The sequence below is a fragment of the Anomaloglossus baeobatrachus genome, chromosome 3, assembly GCF_048569485.1.
Source record: "Anomaloglossus baeobatrachus isolate aAnoBae1 chromosome 3, aAnoBae1.hap1, whole genome shotgun sequence".
In the NCBI taxonomy this organism is placed as follows: domain Eukaryota; kingdom Metazoa; phylum Chordata; class Amphibia; order Anura; family Aromobatidae; genus Anomaloglossus; species Anomaloglossus baeobatrachus.
This window is the reverse complement of record NC_134355.1, coordinates 217569996-217588919: the sequence shown is the minus strand read 5'-3', so window position 1 is coordinate 217588919 and position 18924 is coordinate 217569996. Positions and strand designations below refer to the sequence as shown.

The window sequence follows — 18924 nt, the reverse complement described above, 5'->3', positions numbered from 1 at the left end:
CTGAAGGCCTCCTTCTCATAGAGGTCCACAGGCCAGACTACCACGTTGCCCCCCCTTGTCTGCCGGTTTAAATACGACCTCCTTGAAGCATCTTAGTTCTTCAAGGGCCTGTCTCTCCTCTCGTCTTAGATTATCATGTGATCTATGTTGTGGAATCCGGAAAATCTCCTCCACTACCATTCGAACGAATACCTCAACTGATGAACACAAAGAGAGAGAAGGGAAGAAGGTAGATTTTTTCTTTAGAATGTCAGGAAACCTACCCGGTTGAGTCTCCATCTGCTCCATCAGTAATTCCTCTAATATTTGTAATGCCGCCAGTTCTTCCTCTGTTGAAAATGGATTAGAATTATTAGAATGATATTTTTTCAACAACAACTTTCTAGCAAAGAAGAAAGTATCCTTGATTGCTATAAATTGGTCGAAGTTTGCTGCTGGGCTGAAACCCAGACCCAAAGACAACACCGATTTCTGTGCTGCCGTCAATACAAGATCGGAAAGATTAATTACCTTCAATGCATTCGTTGCCTTGGGTTCCGGTTCAAACGAAGTTGGTTTGTATTTTTTCGCTTTATTGCGTGTAAAATAACCATTGCTCAGTCCAGAGCTTTCACTCCGTGCGCCATCCATGGATATATTAGAAACATCACTGGTCGATGATGAAAATTATGTTGTTCTCACCGGGTTTTGTGGTGATTTCCATTTATATACCTTATTCGTTTGATAATCCCGGGAATCTCGTTGGAATTTATCTGTTTTCAGAGATTGAATCTCCTTTTCCCATTTCTGAAATGCGTTGTTAAGTTCAAGATCAAAACTTTGCATCTGTTCTGGGCTCAATGCCTGTCTCAGTTTGTCTTGTGAGATCTTGATTTTTTCTTCCAATTTTTCAAGATGTTTTTTATCCGCTTCAATTAAAATTGATATAAATGAAAGAGAGCAGGTGTCACATGCTTCCTCCCACTTCTTAGCTAGATGGTCCTCCTCAAGAGAGAAAGATGGCAGTACTTGTACTCGTAGTCCTCGTGGTATAAATTTCCATTTTCCATAATGTTCAAGGGATGCTTTGTTCCACCATGTCTTTGTTCTTTTATATAGTAATTCCTTTAGAATATTATTCTCATTTGATATATCCTTTGAAGTGCTTTACATTGTATCACCACTTACATCTCCAAACACTGTAGATAATCAGAATAATCAGAAGCCTGGCACTACCCACAAGACCTAAGTTTGAGATCCATTTTGAAGTCTCGACATTAAAAATCCTTTCAGGCAGGCAGCAATACAGTACTACTAATTGTCTCCCTCCCCATAGGGCCTTAAAACAGCATAGAGGTACGGTCCATGCAACACACAAGCTGTGAGCATTTTTTTTGAAAAAGTGAACCCAGAGCGACTGTGCCTTCTGCAGCAGTGCATCCAGGACATAATACTGCCATAGAAATTACTGTACAACCAGGTTTATCCATGCAGTGCATATGTGATCTCACCCAGATGTAGAGTCGCACAGCCGTAGTGCAGCTACTAAGTTTGAAGCCTAATCACACTTGGCCTACCCTGGCTCCAGGTTCAGTGGAGCCAGCCATCTATCAAACTCTGTCTACTCTGTTCTGCTGGTCCATGAACTGGTGTAAAAAATGTGTGCCACAAATCATAGAAGTTGGTTCTGGCACTTCAAATGCTGCTGCTAATGTTTCTGTGTTGACGACACAACGTTACAGTTCTTAGAATTCTGAGAACTGTGATTCACGCTGTCTGCCTCACTGCTGTCTTGTGGAAAAGTACTGTTAAAGGGAACCTGTCACCACTTGTTTGGTCTACAAGCTGCGGCCACACCGGGCTCTTATATACAGCATTCTAACATGCTGTATATAAGAGCCCAGGCCAGGTGTATAACATAAAAAACACGTTATAATACTTAACTAACAATCGCGCAGTGAGCCTTATGGGCGTCTCCGTTGTCCGGTGCCGGCGCCACCTCTTTTGTCCATCTTTGTGCTCCTTCTTCTCTAACCGCGGTGCATGACGGGTCCGACGTCATACACACTCGCCGGCATTCAGTTCCTGGGTAGGCGTACTTTGATCTGCCTTGAGCAGGGCAGATCAAAGTATTGTAGTGCAACTGCACAGGACCGGCGAGTGTTTATGACGCAGCCGCATCATGCACCCAGGCTTCAGAAAGAGGACGAAGATGGCCGAAAGAGACTGCGCCGGAACCGGACAATGGAGACGCCTATAAGGCCCACCGCAGCGACCGTTAGGTATTATACTGTAAAGTGTTTTTTATATTATACCTCCGGCCTGGGCTCTTATATACAGCATTCTAACATGCTGTATATAAGAGCCCGGTGGTGGTGGCCGAAGCTTATAGGCCAAAAAAGTGGTGACAGGTTCCCTTTAAGATGGTGCACAAGCTTGTTTGGATACTCCAGTATCCACGCGTCTGTTGCGGGTGGGGGCCGCTGCCGCTTCTGGGGCTGCTCAGATCCGGGTTACTGCTGTGGCTCGAGTGGTGACAGGAACTGGGCTCGCACAGCCGCCCATCCTCACAACCATCGGGAAGGGGTTATTTACAAGGGAGGTTGTCTGTGACACCACCCGTGGGTTGCGGTGAAGGATGTTGGCAGCAGGGGGCAGCAAGATGGGATTCCCTCCACAGGTAGGGGAGGTGTAGTCCCGGGGCCCGAGGATGGAATACAGGAGTGATGGCTGGTAGAGATGGCGCGCCGGATCGGACCGGAGGAGAGTGGTGTACTCACAGTTCAATATCTTCAGACAAGTCCAGTAGTAAACCAAGTTGCCGCGAAAGCTGACCCTTGGGATTTCAGTGGATTCTTGGCGGACACCCTATCCCCCGCGTTGGGCTTCCGTTTCGCTTAATCTGGGCAGTAAATTGGGACAATGTCTGGAACCTTGTCCCCGGCTGGTTAATTGGAGAGGGGCTTGCAACCTTCCTCGCCCTAGGGTCTAGGTACCCCGCCTGTGCACGGCCTCCGGACTGGATTCCTGCTGTCGGTACCGGCGGACTACAACCCTGCTCCAGTCCACTTTAGGTCTCCCGCGACTGGATCTCCGTCGCCTGTGGCTCTGCCCACCGTCTGCCACCTAGCCAAGTAGCCCAAGGGTTACGACCCCTGACTACTCTGCTGTCAGCTCCCCACACTTCAACTGTCAGTACTGATCTTTCAACTTGAACTGTCGTGTTCCCGACTCTGACTCCTCAGGACCCCTAGGTGGGCGTTCTCATCCGCCTGATCCCGCCCACTGGTGTGTCCTAGTTATCATGAGGGGGTGGCTAGGGTTTTATGGCTGTGTGTTATGCCTAGGTGTGGGTTGTGGTGGTGACAAGGAGGATGTGAACTGTTTGTGACTACCTGGTTTTGCCAGGGCATCACACCTCCCCTCGGTTGAATACAGCCCGTCCGCGGGCTGTCCGGCCACTGACGTTTATTTTTTCAGCAACTGTAAAGTAGATAAGTAACAAAAATATAAGAACATGGTAAAACATTCATCCCTTATGGGAGGCACATCACTTGAACGTTGCAATAAACAAAACAGTCATCTACATTTCCCGTTTTCACCCGCCACCCAAAACACCTGAACCCACCCTTGGTGCCACTGCTAATCCCAAGTGCACACCGTTCCGGGTTCTTGGGGGCGTTTGCAATGTTCGGGCAAAGTCCCTCACCCGCCAGTCCACCCCAAGAGTTCCAAAGTCTGGGAACCCTTGGCCTGGAGGTTAGCCACCTGTTTTGTTAGTGACTAAGCCTCGGTCGACTCTACCGCAGGCCCTTCCTCCAACCAAGCTCTCCATGGGCGTCGCAGTCCTGGCAGTGGGAGTAACAAGAAAGTAGAGGGGGGTATTTACAAGACCCAAGAAAGTTTTTGGGGTGGCTCTGCCAGTTCATGAGCTATGGTCCATGGTTTAAATTTTTAACGGGGGAGTACACATTTTACTGTAGAAGGGTAGCCGGAATCCGCTACCTACTCCCGAGTGGCAATTTCTTTGCGGGATTGCCGACGCTGCCGCTCTCAACATGGGGCACGGTTCCCGTGCTCCCCCTTCTGGTCAGGAGCCAGGCCCTCTGGGATGCCCTCGGCGCCGGCTACGACCGGCCTCTCACATTGCCGTGGGCCCCATCGATCGATGGCCTGCTCCGCCTCTCTGCAGGTACATTCCGGCTGCTCCACAGCCGGGACATTGTATTTGGGAGCGGCTGGTGCCGCAGCTGGGGTAGGCTTTTGGTCGGATGCCGCCTCCGTTGCGGCCGGGCGGACTGCCGGAGCCGACGTCATCACTGGTGTGCCCAGACTCGGGGCCGGGTGGGATGTCGTCAGTGGTGCCGGAGCGATGGTGACGGTAAGGCCTGAGGACCCAGCAGCTGGGTCCTCCCTTGTAGATGGTACAGGCTCCGTTGTCACGGACTGAGGCTGCGGGTCGGACGGGGCATTGGCTGCGCACACGGGCGATGAGGGAGGCGGCGTGGTGGACAGGAGCGGACCGGACCCCTCAGCCAGGCAGGCCGGTTCCTGGGGAACATAGGGATGTGGGTCACTGCTTACCTGCTCCTCCGAGACCATCTCCACTTCGCACGCCCGAACAGCTGCAGCCAGGCCCTTCATCTCTGACGACCTCTTTGGCAGCATGAAGTGGGCTTGGGCCTGGATCCTCCGACACATCCTGTCGCGTTGGTGTCCAGGAAGGGTTTCTGCAGAGTCCTGGCGTCCCTGCACTTTACAGCGCTAGTTACATGCCGCTCTTCCGCTCCTTCCCACTGGTTTTTCGACAGCACTCTCGCCGGACCCACTGTCCTTTGCGCTTCCTGCCTTGGGAGTTACAAGCTTCCGCCCGCGTTCCCAGGGGGCGGGGCTTCAGCTTTTGAGCCCTTTTTGGGGAAGAAGATGACGTTGTTGTCATTTTTGGCACCAAAGATGGCGGGCAAGATGGTGTCAGTTAAAAATTTTTAAACAGTTCACGGAATTTGAAGCAAGGCGCATGTCATCTACTGATGGGGTAAGAATCCTGTTCGTGACACCAGGTTCGGGTTGTTGCGGACGGGGGCCGCTGTCGCTTCTGGGGCTGCTCGGATCCGCGTTACTACTGTGGCTCGAGTGGTGACCGGACCCGGGCTCGCACGGCTGCCCATCCTCACAGCCATTGGGAGGGGGTTATTTACAAGGGAGGTTGTCTGTGACGCCACCCGTGGGTTGTGGTGAAGGATGTTGGCACCGCCGCTGCCTATTGATGGGGCGCCCGGGGCTGATGGAGCAGGGGGCAGCAAGATGGGATCCTCTCCACGGGTAGGGGAGGTGTAGTCCCAGGGCCCGAGGATGGAACACGGGAGTGATGGCTGCTCGAGGTGGCGTGCCGGACCGGACTGGGGGACAGTGGTGTACTCACAGTTCAATAACTTCACACAAGTCCAGTAGTAAACCAAGTTGCCAGTGGCCGGCTGCCTTTGGAGAGTGCATTCGGGTCCCACACCTAGGTTGATGAGCAGATATCCCTTCCTCCTGCACTTTGTGTTTCTTTCTCTTTTGGACGACTTTGCATGGAATGGAGAAGTCCACTCCCGGTTCTAATTGTGTTGGGAGCTGTGGCCTGCAAAAGCTGACCCTTGGGATTTCAGTGGGTTCTTGGCGGACACCCTATCCCCTGCGTTGGACTACCTGGTTTTGCCAGGGCGTCACACGTCCCTTTCCAGGGGTGGAAGCATCTTGCTAAGTTGACTCTTGTACAGTGGATCTAATAAATTGACAACCCAGTAGTCAGCACTATTTCTAATAGTAACGATACAGACATCATGTTGCAAGTAGTGAAGCAAGAACGTGTTCATGTGCCGGATTCTTCCATGCGTTCCAAGTCCATGTTGTGTTAGTGCCGGGGTAATGTTCAAGTTTGCCTCTTCTATATCCTCCCACCAATCATGGACAAAAGACACAAGATCAATATCTTTTTCATCTCCGGAGTTTTCTGTGCCCATCACCTTTTCCTCTTCCATTTGTTCCTCGGCTCCTTCACCTTCACTACCAATTTATCTGTTGCCATAAGCCCACCTAGATCGATGGACTCTACCCTCCCGTGACACCGGCCTGTGCGACGACTGTCCAGACCTTACAGGAAAGGGTATCCTTTCCTCGTCCTCCTCTGCTTCCGCTTCTTCCTTTGGGAACCCCACCTCCTCCAGCAGAATATTCAAAGTGCACTCCAACATGTAGATTCGTGGAATAGTGATGCTGATGACGGTATACTCAGCGCTAACCATCTTTGTAGCCATTTGAAAGCAGTGCAGGAGGGTGCAGAATTCCTTCATCTGTTCCCAGTCTACAATTGCGAATTGCCCCAGATTCGTACTGTGCGATTCCAGGCTAAAAGTCAAGGCATACTGCACCATGGCCTGCTGCTGCTGCCGCCAGTCACTGCAACATGTGCAGAGTGGAATTCTACCATGTCGGCACATCGCATATCAACCATTTAACTGGTAGGCCGAAACTTCTTTGTAGCGTTGGATGTTGATTAGCCGTGGAATGTGAATGGCGGGAGTGAACACACACCAACCATGCTTTATACAGCAGTGCATCCGGCATGGGATAGTAGGCTAGAAATTTATGTACAACCAGGTTCAGGATGTGAGCTATGCAAGGCACATGTGGGATATCCCCCAGGTTTAGGGTCGTTTGCACCATTGTTGCACAAGGCCTTCCCTGGCTCCAGGTTCAGTGGAGACAGCCATTGGTCAAACTCTGCCTAAATAGCCATCCACAGCTCTGTGAGTGTGTTCTCTGATGCAGATTAATTTCAGCACTGCCTGAATGCATCGAGCCCTGACTGAACTGTACATAGGTGAGAGGGATTCCCTGTGCACACTCTAAAGGTATGTTACATTAAGGGAGAGGTTGAGAATGCAGGTGGACGCCCTAGAGGAGGTGGAGGAAGCAGAAGGGGAAGTGCTAGATCCAAACGTTTTTCCCAGAAGCTATGAGGATTTCAACACTTGGGAAGCAGCCCCTTCCCCTACAGCTACCAGAGTAGCTTCCACCAGCTCAGGGGCACTGCAATGGGGAGCCCATGTGCCCCCACACATGCAAATATGTTCCTGGGCCGGTGGGAAGAAACTGGTGTTTGGAGAGAACAACATGGAATGGACCTCATATAAATCGATGTGGCTGAGGTTCATCGACGATGTCCTGATCATTTGGACAGGGACGGAAGAACAGTGGGAGTCATTTATGATGATCCTGGGCCACAATGAGATCTGTCTGAAGATTACATGCACCACAAGCAGGAAGGAGGTTTTGTTTCTAGACATTCTGATAAGAGCAGGACATATGGGCAACCTTGAAACAACAATCTTCAGAAAGACTACGGCGACAAACAGCCTTTTACACTGGACTAGCCATCACCCTGACTTCCTAAAGAAAGGGATACCGGAGGGACAGTTCCTCCGTTTAAGGAGGAACTGTTTGTCCTTTCAAGAATATGATAGGAGAGCAGGTGAGTTGGCTGGTAGATTTAGGAGACGGGGTTATCCTACAACAATTGTGGATACAGTATACCACCCTGCAAGAGCGACAGATCGAACATCTCTATTAGTTCCAAAGGAAAAAAGTGAGGATACCAAAACCATTCGATTTATTTGAACTTATGATGACAAATGGAGGGAAGCTATGGAGGTATTGAGAACACATTGGGAAGTCCTGAGATTAGATCCTGATTTGGTGGATTTTCTACCAGATAGGGCCTCGATAACTTATAGGAAGGGACGTAATTTGAGAGATTGACTCGTCTATAGCCACCTAGCAAAGTCCGTTGAAAGTACCACCTGGTAGAACAAGAGTAAAGTTGTGGGTACATTTAGATGTGGCTCGTGTAAAGCCTGTGACTATGTGAAGAAAAGTAATAGATTCCATAGTGAAGTGACGGGCATCACCTATACAAATCGTGAATTTATCAACTGTAACACCACAGGTATAGTGTACTTGGCTAAGTGCACATGCCCAAAGATGTATGTAGGGAAAACAATACTCCAATTTAAACAACAGATTTTGGAACATGTGGGGAATGTCAGAAGAAAGCAGGATTCTCCTATTTCCAGACATACAGTATGTGGGACGTTCATGGGGGGAATTGTGGAGAGATTTCCTTTCAAGGAACTGAAAAAGTGAGGGAGTCTGGTAGGAGAGGGGATATAGACAATAAAAAACAGAGGAAGTAGACACAATGGACATATAGGCTCAAAACTGTGTCTCAAATGGGTTTAAATGAGTCCATTTCTTTTATCCCCTTTATTTAACTCCCAATTTTATATCCGTGACTGCACAGTTTTTTTCTGACTGCATGTCTGTTCCCATATAATTAAAGAGGTGTCTTTCCCTACTAATAAGTGAAATAATATTCTGAGATTTGTCTAAATTGAAAACATTATGTGGTGTACCCCTGGATACTTATTATTCAGGTAACCTTCTATTTAAATTAACTGGGTGGTTTACATATTTTTGTGGTCATCTAATGCAGTGATGGGTTAAACTGGTATTGTTCCTCACTCCTTGTCTGTTTGTATTATATCTCTTCCCCTGGTCCTTATCTCTGTCAAATAAAGGTCCAGTCACACTAAGCAACTTACCAGCGATCCCAACAACGATAGGGATCGCTGGTAAGTTGCTAGGAGGTTGCTGGTGAGATGTCACACTGCGACACTCCAGCGATCCCACCAGCAACCTGACCTGGCAGGGATCGCTGGAGCGTCGCTACAGGAGTTGCTGGTGAGCTCACCAGCAACCAGTGACCAGCCCCCAGCGCCGCGTGGAAGATGCTGTGCTTGGTAACTAAGGTAAATATCGGGTAACCAACCCGATATTTACCTTGGTTACCAGTGCACAGAGCTACACGTGCAGAGAACAGGGAGCAGCGCACACTGAGCGCTGGCTCCCTGCTCTCCTACTTACAGCACACATCGGGTTAATTACCCGATGTGTGCTGCAGCTACATGTGCACATAGCAGGGAGCAGCGCACACCGCTTAGCGCTGGCTCCTTGCTCTCCTACTTACAGCACACATCGGGTTAATTACCCGATGTGTGCTGCAGCTACATGTGCACATAGCAGGGAGCAGCGCACACCGCTTAGCGCTGGCTCCTTGCTCTCCTACTTACAGCACACATCGGGTTAATTACCCGATGTGTGCTGCAGCTAAATGTGCACAGAGCAGGGAGCAGCGCACACCGCTTAGCGCTGGCTCCTTGCTCTCCTACTTACAGCACACATCGGGTTAATTACCCGATGTGTGCTGCAGCTAAATGTGCACAGAGCAGGGAGCAGCGCACAATGCTTAGCGCTGGCTCCCTGCTCTCCTAGCTACAGAACACATCGGGTTAATTAACCTGATGTGTCCTGCAGCTACATGTGCACAGAGCAGGAGCCGGCACTGACAGTGAGAGCGGCGGAGGCTGGTAACAAAGGTAAATATCGGGTAACCAAGGACAGGGCTTCTTGGTTACCCGATGTTTACATTGGTTACCAGCCTCTGCAGAAGCCGGCTCCTGCTGCCTTGCACATTTAGTTGTTGCTGTCTCGCTGTCACACACAGCGATCTGTGCTTCACAGCAGGACAGCAACAACTAAAAAATGGCCCAGGACATTCAGCAACAACCAACGACCTCACAGCAGGGGCCAGGTTGTTGCTGGATGTCACACACAGCAACATCGCTAGCAACGTCACAAAAGTTGTTCGTTAGCAGCGATGTTGCTAGCGATGTTGCTTAGTGTGACGGGGCCTTTAGGCACGTTAATCTAAATAAGATACTGCATGATGGGTTAAATTGTAAAAGGCAGGAGTCTTTGAAAACACTGCTGTATTTAGAATTTCTTTGTGAGTCACATGATATGAGGAGATCATGTGATAATGCTTCTATTCATTCCTAAGTAACGCCAGTGATGCTCCTGTGATGATGCTGAGGCATATCCGGGTGACGTGGCCATACACGATTTGACTGGTAAAATGGCCTGTGTTATTGGCTAATGTAGAATGCGTGCCAGATAGGAAGGGGGGCGGGCATTTCCTTATTTCAGTGGCGCTGTCGGGCGCAGCGCGCACTACTGAGAATGGGGTCACACTGAGGCACATCTGAGCCATACTGTGATGTGTCCCTGCAATAATGTATCGAGTAGGGTGCTAAACACTGAGCATATTAGTTGCTGATACTCTTTGAATATATTGTTGCCTGTTGTCACGCACCTGTGATGTTAAACTAAGGTGCTTGAACATCAATACATCTAGGCATATTAGACCACTGGGCTAAATAAATATTGACCTGTTTATATTACCTCCTGATGGGTCTCACCATTATAGGTGAGAAGAAACTGTCATTGAGATTTATGGAGTTAAACAATAAGTGTAAATAGGCAGTAAGTGCTGACTGCTAAAAATATATTCCTGCAACAAAGCATGATGAAACAGGCTGAGGAGTTTAATAGAGACTGTTAGTGGAAAATATCATTTCCGCAAGTCATCTCCCTCTTTTGCTGGTCTGGCAGTGCTGCAGCAGTGCTTACACTTGCCTCGTCACAGACTAATATGTGACCTCTCTACAAGATGGAATTCAACCTATTATATGTTGGCCAGGATCCATGAGCAGCAGATGGCAACATCCAAATTCCAGTTGGAACATTTCCGTCAAACGCAGCTCCCAGACATAAGTACTGCAGAGTGGGTGTGGATTGCAGACATTTGTCAGGTACTAGAGAATTTTGATTACTGTTCCAACATTGTGAGAAGTGATGATGCTTTTATCAGCATTACCATTCCACTGATTTGTTTATTGAAATGCTCTCTGGATGGTCTGACTGACCAAAGTTTTAATGCACCCGAGTTGTCTATGTGTTAGCTAGTGGAAGAAAGCCTGAGTTCCAGAGTGAAACAACTGCCACTTCCACAGTGCTGAATGCTTCAGAATCTGCGGTCTAGGAAGCAGGCGATGATGCCTCCTGCTCCCAAACTGCTTTTGGCCAGATGCAATCATCATCGACAACATCAGCTTCGATGTCCCAGTGTGGCGTTCATTTGTCCATAAAACAAACATTACTGAATAATTTGAATAGAGGGCCACTGGAGCCGGTGGTGTTGGTGGAGGTGGAGGAGGTCAAGGCTAACATCCCAACGGGCACATTGTAGCTGACCTTTTAAAGTGCTGTCAAATATGTCCCAAAAAAGGAGGTGCGAGACAGACACCAATATAATGTATAAGTTAGCGCCCTTTCTATTCGAAAAAGGGAGAAAAATGTAAAAAAACAAAACGTGTGAGCATATGCTTGTGTTTTTTTTAAGGTCGGGGCTTGATTTTACATTTTATTAAAGTGATTAGGCACTACAAACTGTTTCTTTTCAATTTCTCCTCTTTTACTATGGTTTGAGAGCTGTTCTGGCTACTACGTAAAAGCCGCGTGCTGCTCTGAGCATGCTATTCCAAGACACCAGAAATGCAGTCAGGCACCTTCTACAGGCTGTGCCCATACTGTTTCAGCCTTTTCCCATCCATTTCAGACTTTTCCTCAGTCACCACAGCTCGCCGTTAGGTCCAACGTGAAATTATTCGGGTTTTCCATAGACTTACATTGCGCATCGAATATTCGCGAATAGTCGAATAGCGGCGACCTATTCGTCGGATATTCGCGAAGTCGGATATTTTGGTATTCGATCATCCCTAATTACCAAGTTTTGGGGGAGGGGGATCATGCTTGCAGAGCCCGAACGAACAATCCCAGGCTCGTACCGAACCTGAGACTGGCGAGCAGGTTCGCTCATCTCTAGTGACAAAGTGCTCTGGATTATCCTTGTAGAAATGATGATAATAATATAAAATTATATACTGCTTACCCTTGAAATACCAATGTACCAGAGTCGACATTGCAGTCAGTCAATTTGTGCTCAAAATGTAACTTCACATTCGAATACTCTTCTGCAGCTGTTGAACAATTAAGAAAGTAGTCATTGGAAAAATATATTAAAATGAGATTTTGGAAAGCATACAGATTAACTTGATACATATTTGTGACATTGCTAGTCCAGCCACATAGCAGGGTTGCCAATCAAGAAATTCTTGAATCTATTTGCAAAAAAAAGCATACATTCTCCCCTCCCCCCATCAGAAAAAAAGCAAATCACAGACACATTAAGTTTTTTTTTTTTTAAAAAAAGAGAGAGACTGGTAAAGAATTTTAAGACTGAAATTTTCATTATTTAGAAGTTCACAGTATCTGTTAATATTTTCTTACAGTATTATAGGTTACTGACAACATACATTGTTGATTGATCCAGCGTGGCTTGTTTACTATTGCCACATTACTCCATGGAAGAAAGGCCTGGAAATCTACTTTTGTTTAAAGCCAAGAAAACTTGATGGAGGATACAACTAAAGGAATATGTTATAGAGCTGGATTATGCGCTCCTAGGTTGGATGGCACTCAACAAGCTACTGGGGAAGAACTTATGGTCGAACTGAGTATAATCAATGCTTATGACTAGAGATGAGCGAACCTTAAAAGTTTGGTTCACTGAGCCTTACCAAACAAATGCTATGTTAGCCAAACCGAACTCCAAACCTTATCAAACCTTAATAAACCCCTTTGGATTCAATGGGAGGCCAAACATAAGACAGAGGAAACACCTTTAGGGAGGTTGAAGACATTCCAAAACAGCAAAAATATATTTTAAAGTACAGCACAACTGTTTTGGCATAGCCATTAGTTTCCTAGACTATTAAAATAAAAAATATATTGTTTTTAGTGCCGGGTTCTGTGAAAAAGGAGCCTACACCTGTCACTCCTGCTTCTCCGATTTTTAAAATGAAAGTGCCAGGCCACATCCTGTTTGTAAGGTGAACACAATCAGGCAGTACTTAAATTAATATGCATTGGAGAACGCAGTCACACAGTTGAAGAGTTAGATTCTGGCTGAGTTTGATCAATGGCTGTCTTCACTCAACCTGGAGCCAGGGAAGGCCTTCTGCAATCATGGTGCAAACCTGATGGTGGCCTGAGTGACATCACTTGTGCATTGAATGGCTCTCGTGCTCAACCTGGCTGTACAGAAATTTCTAGTGCACTTTTCTGGCCTGTACACGCTGCTGCAGAAGGCATGGTTGCTCCGTGCTCTCTTTTTAAAATAGAAATGCCAGGCCACATCCGGTGTGTTGCATGGACCATACGGCCCTGCTGTGCAAACTCCCTATGGTTAAAAATTGATGCCACTATCCTGCTGTCTGCCTGAAAAGTTTTTAAATATCAAGACTCCATAATGGGTCTCCAAATTGTGTCTTGTCTGTACTGGCAGGGGTATGGGAGCACCAAACCTACACAGGTCTCTCATCCACCTCTATATTTCTTAAATTAAATAGTCTAGGAAGCTATTGGAAAACTAAACTATTGGAAGCTATGCCAAAACAGTGGTGCTACACTGTAGAACATAATTTTGCTGTTTTGGAACATTTTTGACCACCCTAAAGTTGTTTTCTCTGCCTTACGTTTGGCTTCCATTGAATTCAATGCGGTTCGAAAAGGTTTAGAGTTTGTTTTGATAAAAATTTGACAAAAGTACCACTTGCTCGGTTGAGTTTAACGAACCAAACATTGAGAGGTTCACTCTTCTCTAGTAGAGACAGTCCTTGATTGAACTGGGCCTGGATAGTAGTCATCATCTCTGCCGCTATTTGACTGTGTTCTCCAATGTATATTAATTTAAGCACTACCTTATTATGTTGACTTACACACAGGATATTGCATGGCATTTTAATAAATGAAGAGAAGCATGCATGACATGCATAGGCCTCTTGCTCAGGGAACCCTGCCACTACACACAAGACACAACTTGAGACCCATATTGGAGTCTTCATTTTTAAAAACCTTTCAGACAGCGGCATCATTTCCTCCACCATTTCCCCATAGGCTGTTTTTACACCAGGGAAGTTTGGTCCATGCAGCACACATACACTGGGATTTTCATTTAAAAAATTCAAGAGATGAATGAGTGACAGGCATAGACTTCTTGCTCAAAGAACCCTGCCACTACACACAAGACACAACTTAATAACGAAAATCTCCATACCCACATTTCTTACACCACCATTTGGTTAGACTCGATTAGCTATATTAAATACAAAACAGGACAGAGTCATTACACCAAGTTATTTTTGCAAAGGGCAATCAAAAAAACTTTATTAGAATATCCAGTACGTGTTTGTTTAAAAAGGAGGATTTTTACAATTATTCATTCAGTGGTAAAATACACCTATACAAGGAAAAAACATAGGGGCCTTGGGCACTGGCACAATGATAATAAAATTACATGTAACATCCAGTTGTTTGTTTTTACATACATAGTAGGCATTACATGCCACAGATCTTCAATAAATATGTATGTTAAAGTAAAATATGATCTAAGTGTGCTGCATGTCATTCCAATCACTAATCATATATCATAATACTAGAATATGAGCAGTCTGTATATAATTGGATAGGCTGTCTGCAACGGACCTATTCAGGTTAAATACCAATCACATGCCTCCATTACCCACATGCCAGTAATCTCTATGATGTTACTACTATTTATTAAAAACTTATGTGACTAACAACAGGAAGTATAATGTTAGAAAGATAATTTCACCACCACTCTGCTTCTATAAAGATATTGCTCCCCAGGTGGGTTACAAGGTATTACATGCAATCATATTTAGCTTCTATTCCCCATTTTCCAGGGACACGCATATGCAGTATATAAACACTAAAATAGCAGCAGTGCACGTAGTGTTAAAAACACTACTGTTAACCATAAAATCACTGATGCCAGGTGATTTGAAAAGTGCCAAGTGCGATCAGGCTCCAGCCTCTACAATCGTTTCACAGACACAAGTCCGCTTCTTCAGGGGGCGTGGCTTCATGTAATCCTGTACTTCTTTTTATGGTTGGGCAGACCATCACATGATTTGGAATCCTCCAATCAATGGGAGGCCTGCGGTGCACGTGCATCGCCCCCAGCACCGCCCCCAAGACCTCGACGCTCAAGGAATCCACATCTACATCTGCCAGCTGGTCAGGCCAGTGCAGACACACAGGTGGTCCATAGGTTAGAGCGGCAAGTATCCCAGATCATACGCAGGGCGCAGCAAACACGCGCACACACTCCCGCAGATCGGAGGGTTCGAGCCCACAAATTTATAGAGTAAAGACATACAGATTTATATTCAAGTCTCTTCTATGGTCACTATACAAAGCATATATATTTTTCATGAGAAGAAAGATCCTTCAATTCAAGTCCAAAATTCAAGGCCAGACAAATACAAACACAGAAGTGGTCCATGGGTTAGAGCGACCAATATCCCAAAGGACATGCACACTCCCGCAGACCAGAGGGTTCAAGCCCACAAATGCATAGAAATAACTCATACAAATTTATACTGTATATAAGTCACTTCCATATTCACTGTAAATGGCATATACTGTATATATCATGGTAAGGAAGATCTTTCAATTTCAGAATATCTGAAGTATTGGTTTTGTCCACTATCATAACTGTAAAAGATTAAAACTACAAATTAAAAACTCATAAATAATGAAAAAGATTTTTTTATATATATATTTTTAAAAACAGTGGTGACACAGAAATGCAGAGGTACACAAGATAATATATCCCGTGTACAGACTAAAGGAAGTCAGAGGCCAATGGTAGGAACAATTTTAAGATCACATATGTATGTATGAAGTTCATATATAACTGGAAAAATAATTTGTTTCATTTAGACCCGCCTGTGCTAAAGATCCTATAAGAGTAATCCAAAAACACTCACATTGTGCCAATTTCTTTTTAATATCTCCTCTTCCAATTCCCAGATGTACAACTTCAATTCCCTTGACTTTAAAGCCAGAGGGATCGCACTTATGGTATTCTTTATAATGTCTAGGGCTAGTTTTCAATTCATCCATGTTATTAGCTTCTTTGGCTGCTATTATGTCCCTAACGTGGTCTCTAGTTCTTACTTTTAGAGTACGTGAAGTCAAACCTATACATACCTTTCGGCATGCACAAGTCGCATAGTAAATTATATTATTATTGTTACAGGTAATATAGCTCTTGATTTCATATTTAGAGTTGAGCGCGGTTCGCGGTTCGAGGTTCTCCAGTTCGCGGCTCGAGTGATTTTGGGGGCTGTTCTAGATCGAACTAGAACTCGAGCTTTTTGCTAAAGCTCGATAGTTCTAGATACGTTCGAGAACGGTTCTAGCAGCAAAAAGACAAGCTAATTACTAGCTGGCTTTCCGCTGTAATAGTGTAAGTCACTCTGTGACTCACACTATTATGAAATTTCAGTGTATAGTGTGCGGGAACAGCGCATTCAGATCACTGCTGTTTGGATAATGGCGATCGCCATTTTTTTTTTTCCTTGTCTTCCTTCCCTAAGCACGCGCGTGTAGTGGGGCGGGTCAGCATGTCAGCCTATCCCAGACACATACACAGCTAAGTGGACTTTTAGCCAGAAAAGCAACGGCATGTGTGATAGGATGTCCATGTCACATGTCCCTGCATTATAAAAACGAACATCTGCCGTCCGGACGCCATTATCTCTTCTGCGTCTGGGTGTCAGTCACCGCTGGCGTAGCTCCTGTCTCTGATACTGCTGTGTACGCTCTATACACAGCGCAATACAGAATAGGGATAGAAGTTTCTTTCAGCCCTTGAAAGGGCTAATACCGGCAGGGTCAGAGCCATAGGTGACAGTCAGGGCCGTGAAAACAGATTTTAACAGCTACAAAAAATGACAGCGTCTGTGTAGCTAAGGTCAGGGATTTCCTCGCTGCATTTCCCCATTAGGAGGGATAGAAAGGGAGGCTTCCTTTCCTCTACCCAGACCCACAACCCTGCCACTGTACCCTCCTGCCCTTTGCACACTCAAACTCATTGTTACTGAGCCATTATACTAGCAAACACTGAGGAAACTTAGTGGCATCCTAAAAGTGGCTGTTGGACTTCTGTATTGTCCCACTAGTGCAAAGATATTTGCAGCACGTCTGCCTGCATTGCACACTCAAACTCATTTGTTACTAAGCCATTATACTAGCAAACACTGAGGAAACTTAGTGGCATCCTAAAAGTGGCTGTTGGACTTCTGTATTGTCCCACTAGTGCAAAGATATTTGCAGCACGTCTGCCTGCATTGCACACTCAAACTCATTGTTACTAAGCCATTATACAAGCAAACACTGAGGAAACTTAGTGGCATCCTAAACGTGGCTGTTGGACTTCTGTATTGTCCCACTAGTGCAAAGATATTTGCAGCATGTCTGCCTGCATTGCACACTCAAACTCATTTGTTACTAAGCCATTATACTAGCAAACACTGAGGAAACTTAGTGGCATCCTAAAAGTGGCTCTTGGACTTCTGTATTGTCCCACTAGTGCAAAGATATTTGCAGCACGTCTGCCTGCATTGCACACACAAACTCATTTGTTACTAAGCCATTATACTAGCAAACACAGAGGAAACTTAGTGGCATCCTAAAAGTGGCTGTTGGACTTCTGTATTGTCCAACCAGTGCAAAGATATTTGCAGCACGTCTGCCTGCATTGCACACTCAAACTCATTTGTTACTAAGCCATTATACTAGCAAACACTGAGGAAACTTAGTGGCATCCTAAAAGTGGCTGTTGGACTTCTGTATTGTCCCACTAGTGCAAAGATGTTTGCAGCACGTCTGCCTGTATTGCACACTCAAACTCATTTTTACTAAGCCATTATACTAGCAAACACTGAGGAAACTTAGTGGCATCCTAAAAGTGGCTGTTGGACTTCTGTATTGTCCCACTAGTGGAAAGATATTTGCAGCACGTCTGCCTGCATTGCACACTCAAACTCATTTGTTACTAAGCCATTATACTAGCAAACACTGAGGAAACTTAGTGGCATCCTAAAAGTGGCTGTTGGACTTCTGTATTGTCCCACTAGTGCAAAGATATTTTCAGCACGTCTGCCTACATTGCACACTCAAACTCATTGTTACTAAGCCATTATACTAGCAAACACTGAGGAAACTTAGTGGCATCCTAATCGTGGCTGTTGGACTTCTGTATTGTCCCACTAGTGCAAAGATATTTGCAGCACGTCTGCCTGCATTGCACACTCAAACTCATTGTTACTAAGCCATTATACAAGAAAACACTGAGGAAACTTAGTGGCATCCTAAACGTGGCTGTTGGACTTCTGTATTGTCCCACTAGTGCAAAGATATTTGCAGCACGTCTGCCTGCATTGCACATTCAAACTCATTTGTTACTAAGCCATTATACAAGCAAACACTGAGGAAACTTAGTGGCATCCTAAACGTGGCTGTTGGACTTCTGTATTGTCCCACTACTGCAAAGATATTTGCAGCACGTCTGCCTGCCTTGCACACTCAAACTCATTTGTAACTAAGCCATTATACTAGCAAACACTGAGGAAACTTAGTGGCATCCTAAAAGTGGCTGTTGGACTTCTGTATTGTCCCACTAGTGCAAAGATATTTGCAGCACGTCTGCCTGCATTGCACACTCAAACTCATTGTTACTAAGCCATTATACTAGCAAACTATGCTGCCAGTTTAAGGGCCGTAGTTGCATTGTCAGGGATAATTATTGTTGTTTATTCTGCTGTTAATAAAGCTAGACCACCGCTGAAATTTACACCACCTCTCAATTTTTACTACCACATTTTAAGTGCACAATCTTGTCGCAATCAAAATGAGTGGCAAAATGACAGATGCTGGTGGAAAATGGAAGAGGCGTGTTGGAAAAGGAAAAAAAGGGTTTGTCTGTGGGGAAGGTGACAAAGCTCCATTAACATCTGCTGAAGATAGACCATCTTCCAGCAAAAGTAAGATGTCTACTACTTACCGTGGACA

General features: G+C 45.8%; 1 protein-coding gene across 2 annotated transcripts in view; it reads right to left on the bottom strand.

Annotated features, from left to right (window-relative positions):
- KMO (kynurenine 3-monooxygenase) overlaps positions 1–18924 on the bottom strand; it is a 1795071-nt gene that overhangs the window by 884747 nt on the left and 891400 nt on the right. For both annotated transcript variants that reach the window (XM_075338209.1, XM_075338210.1), the window contains one exon: positions 11873–11960. In XM_075338209.1, the coding sequence (XP_075194324.1) occupies positions 11873–11960 (88 nt within the window). The remainder of the gene's footprint in view (positions 1–11872; positions 11961–18924) is intronic.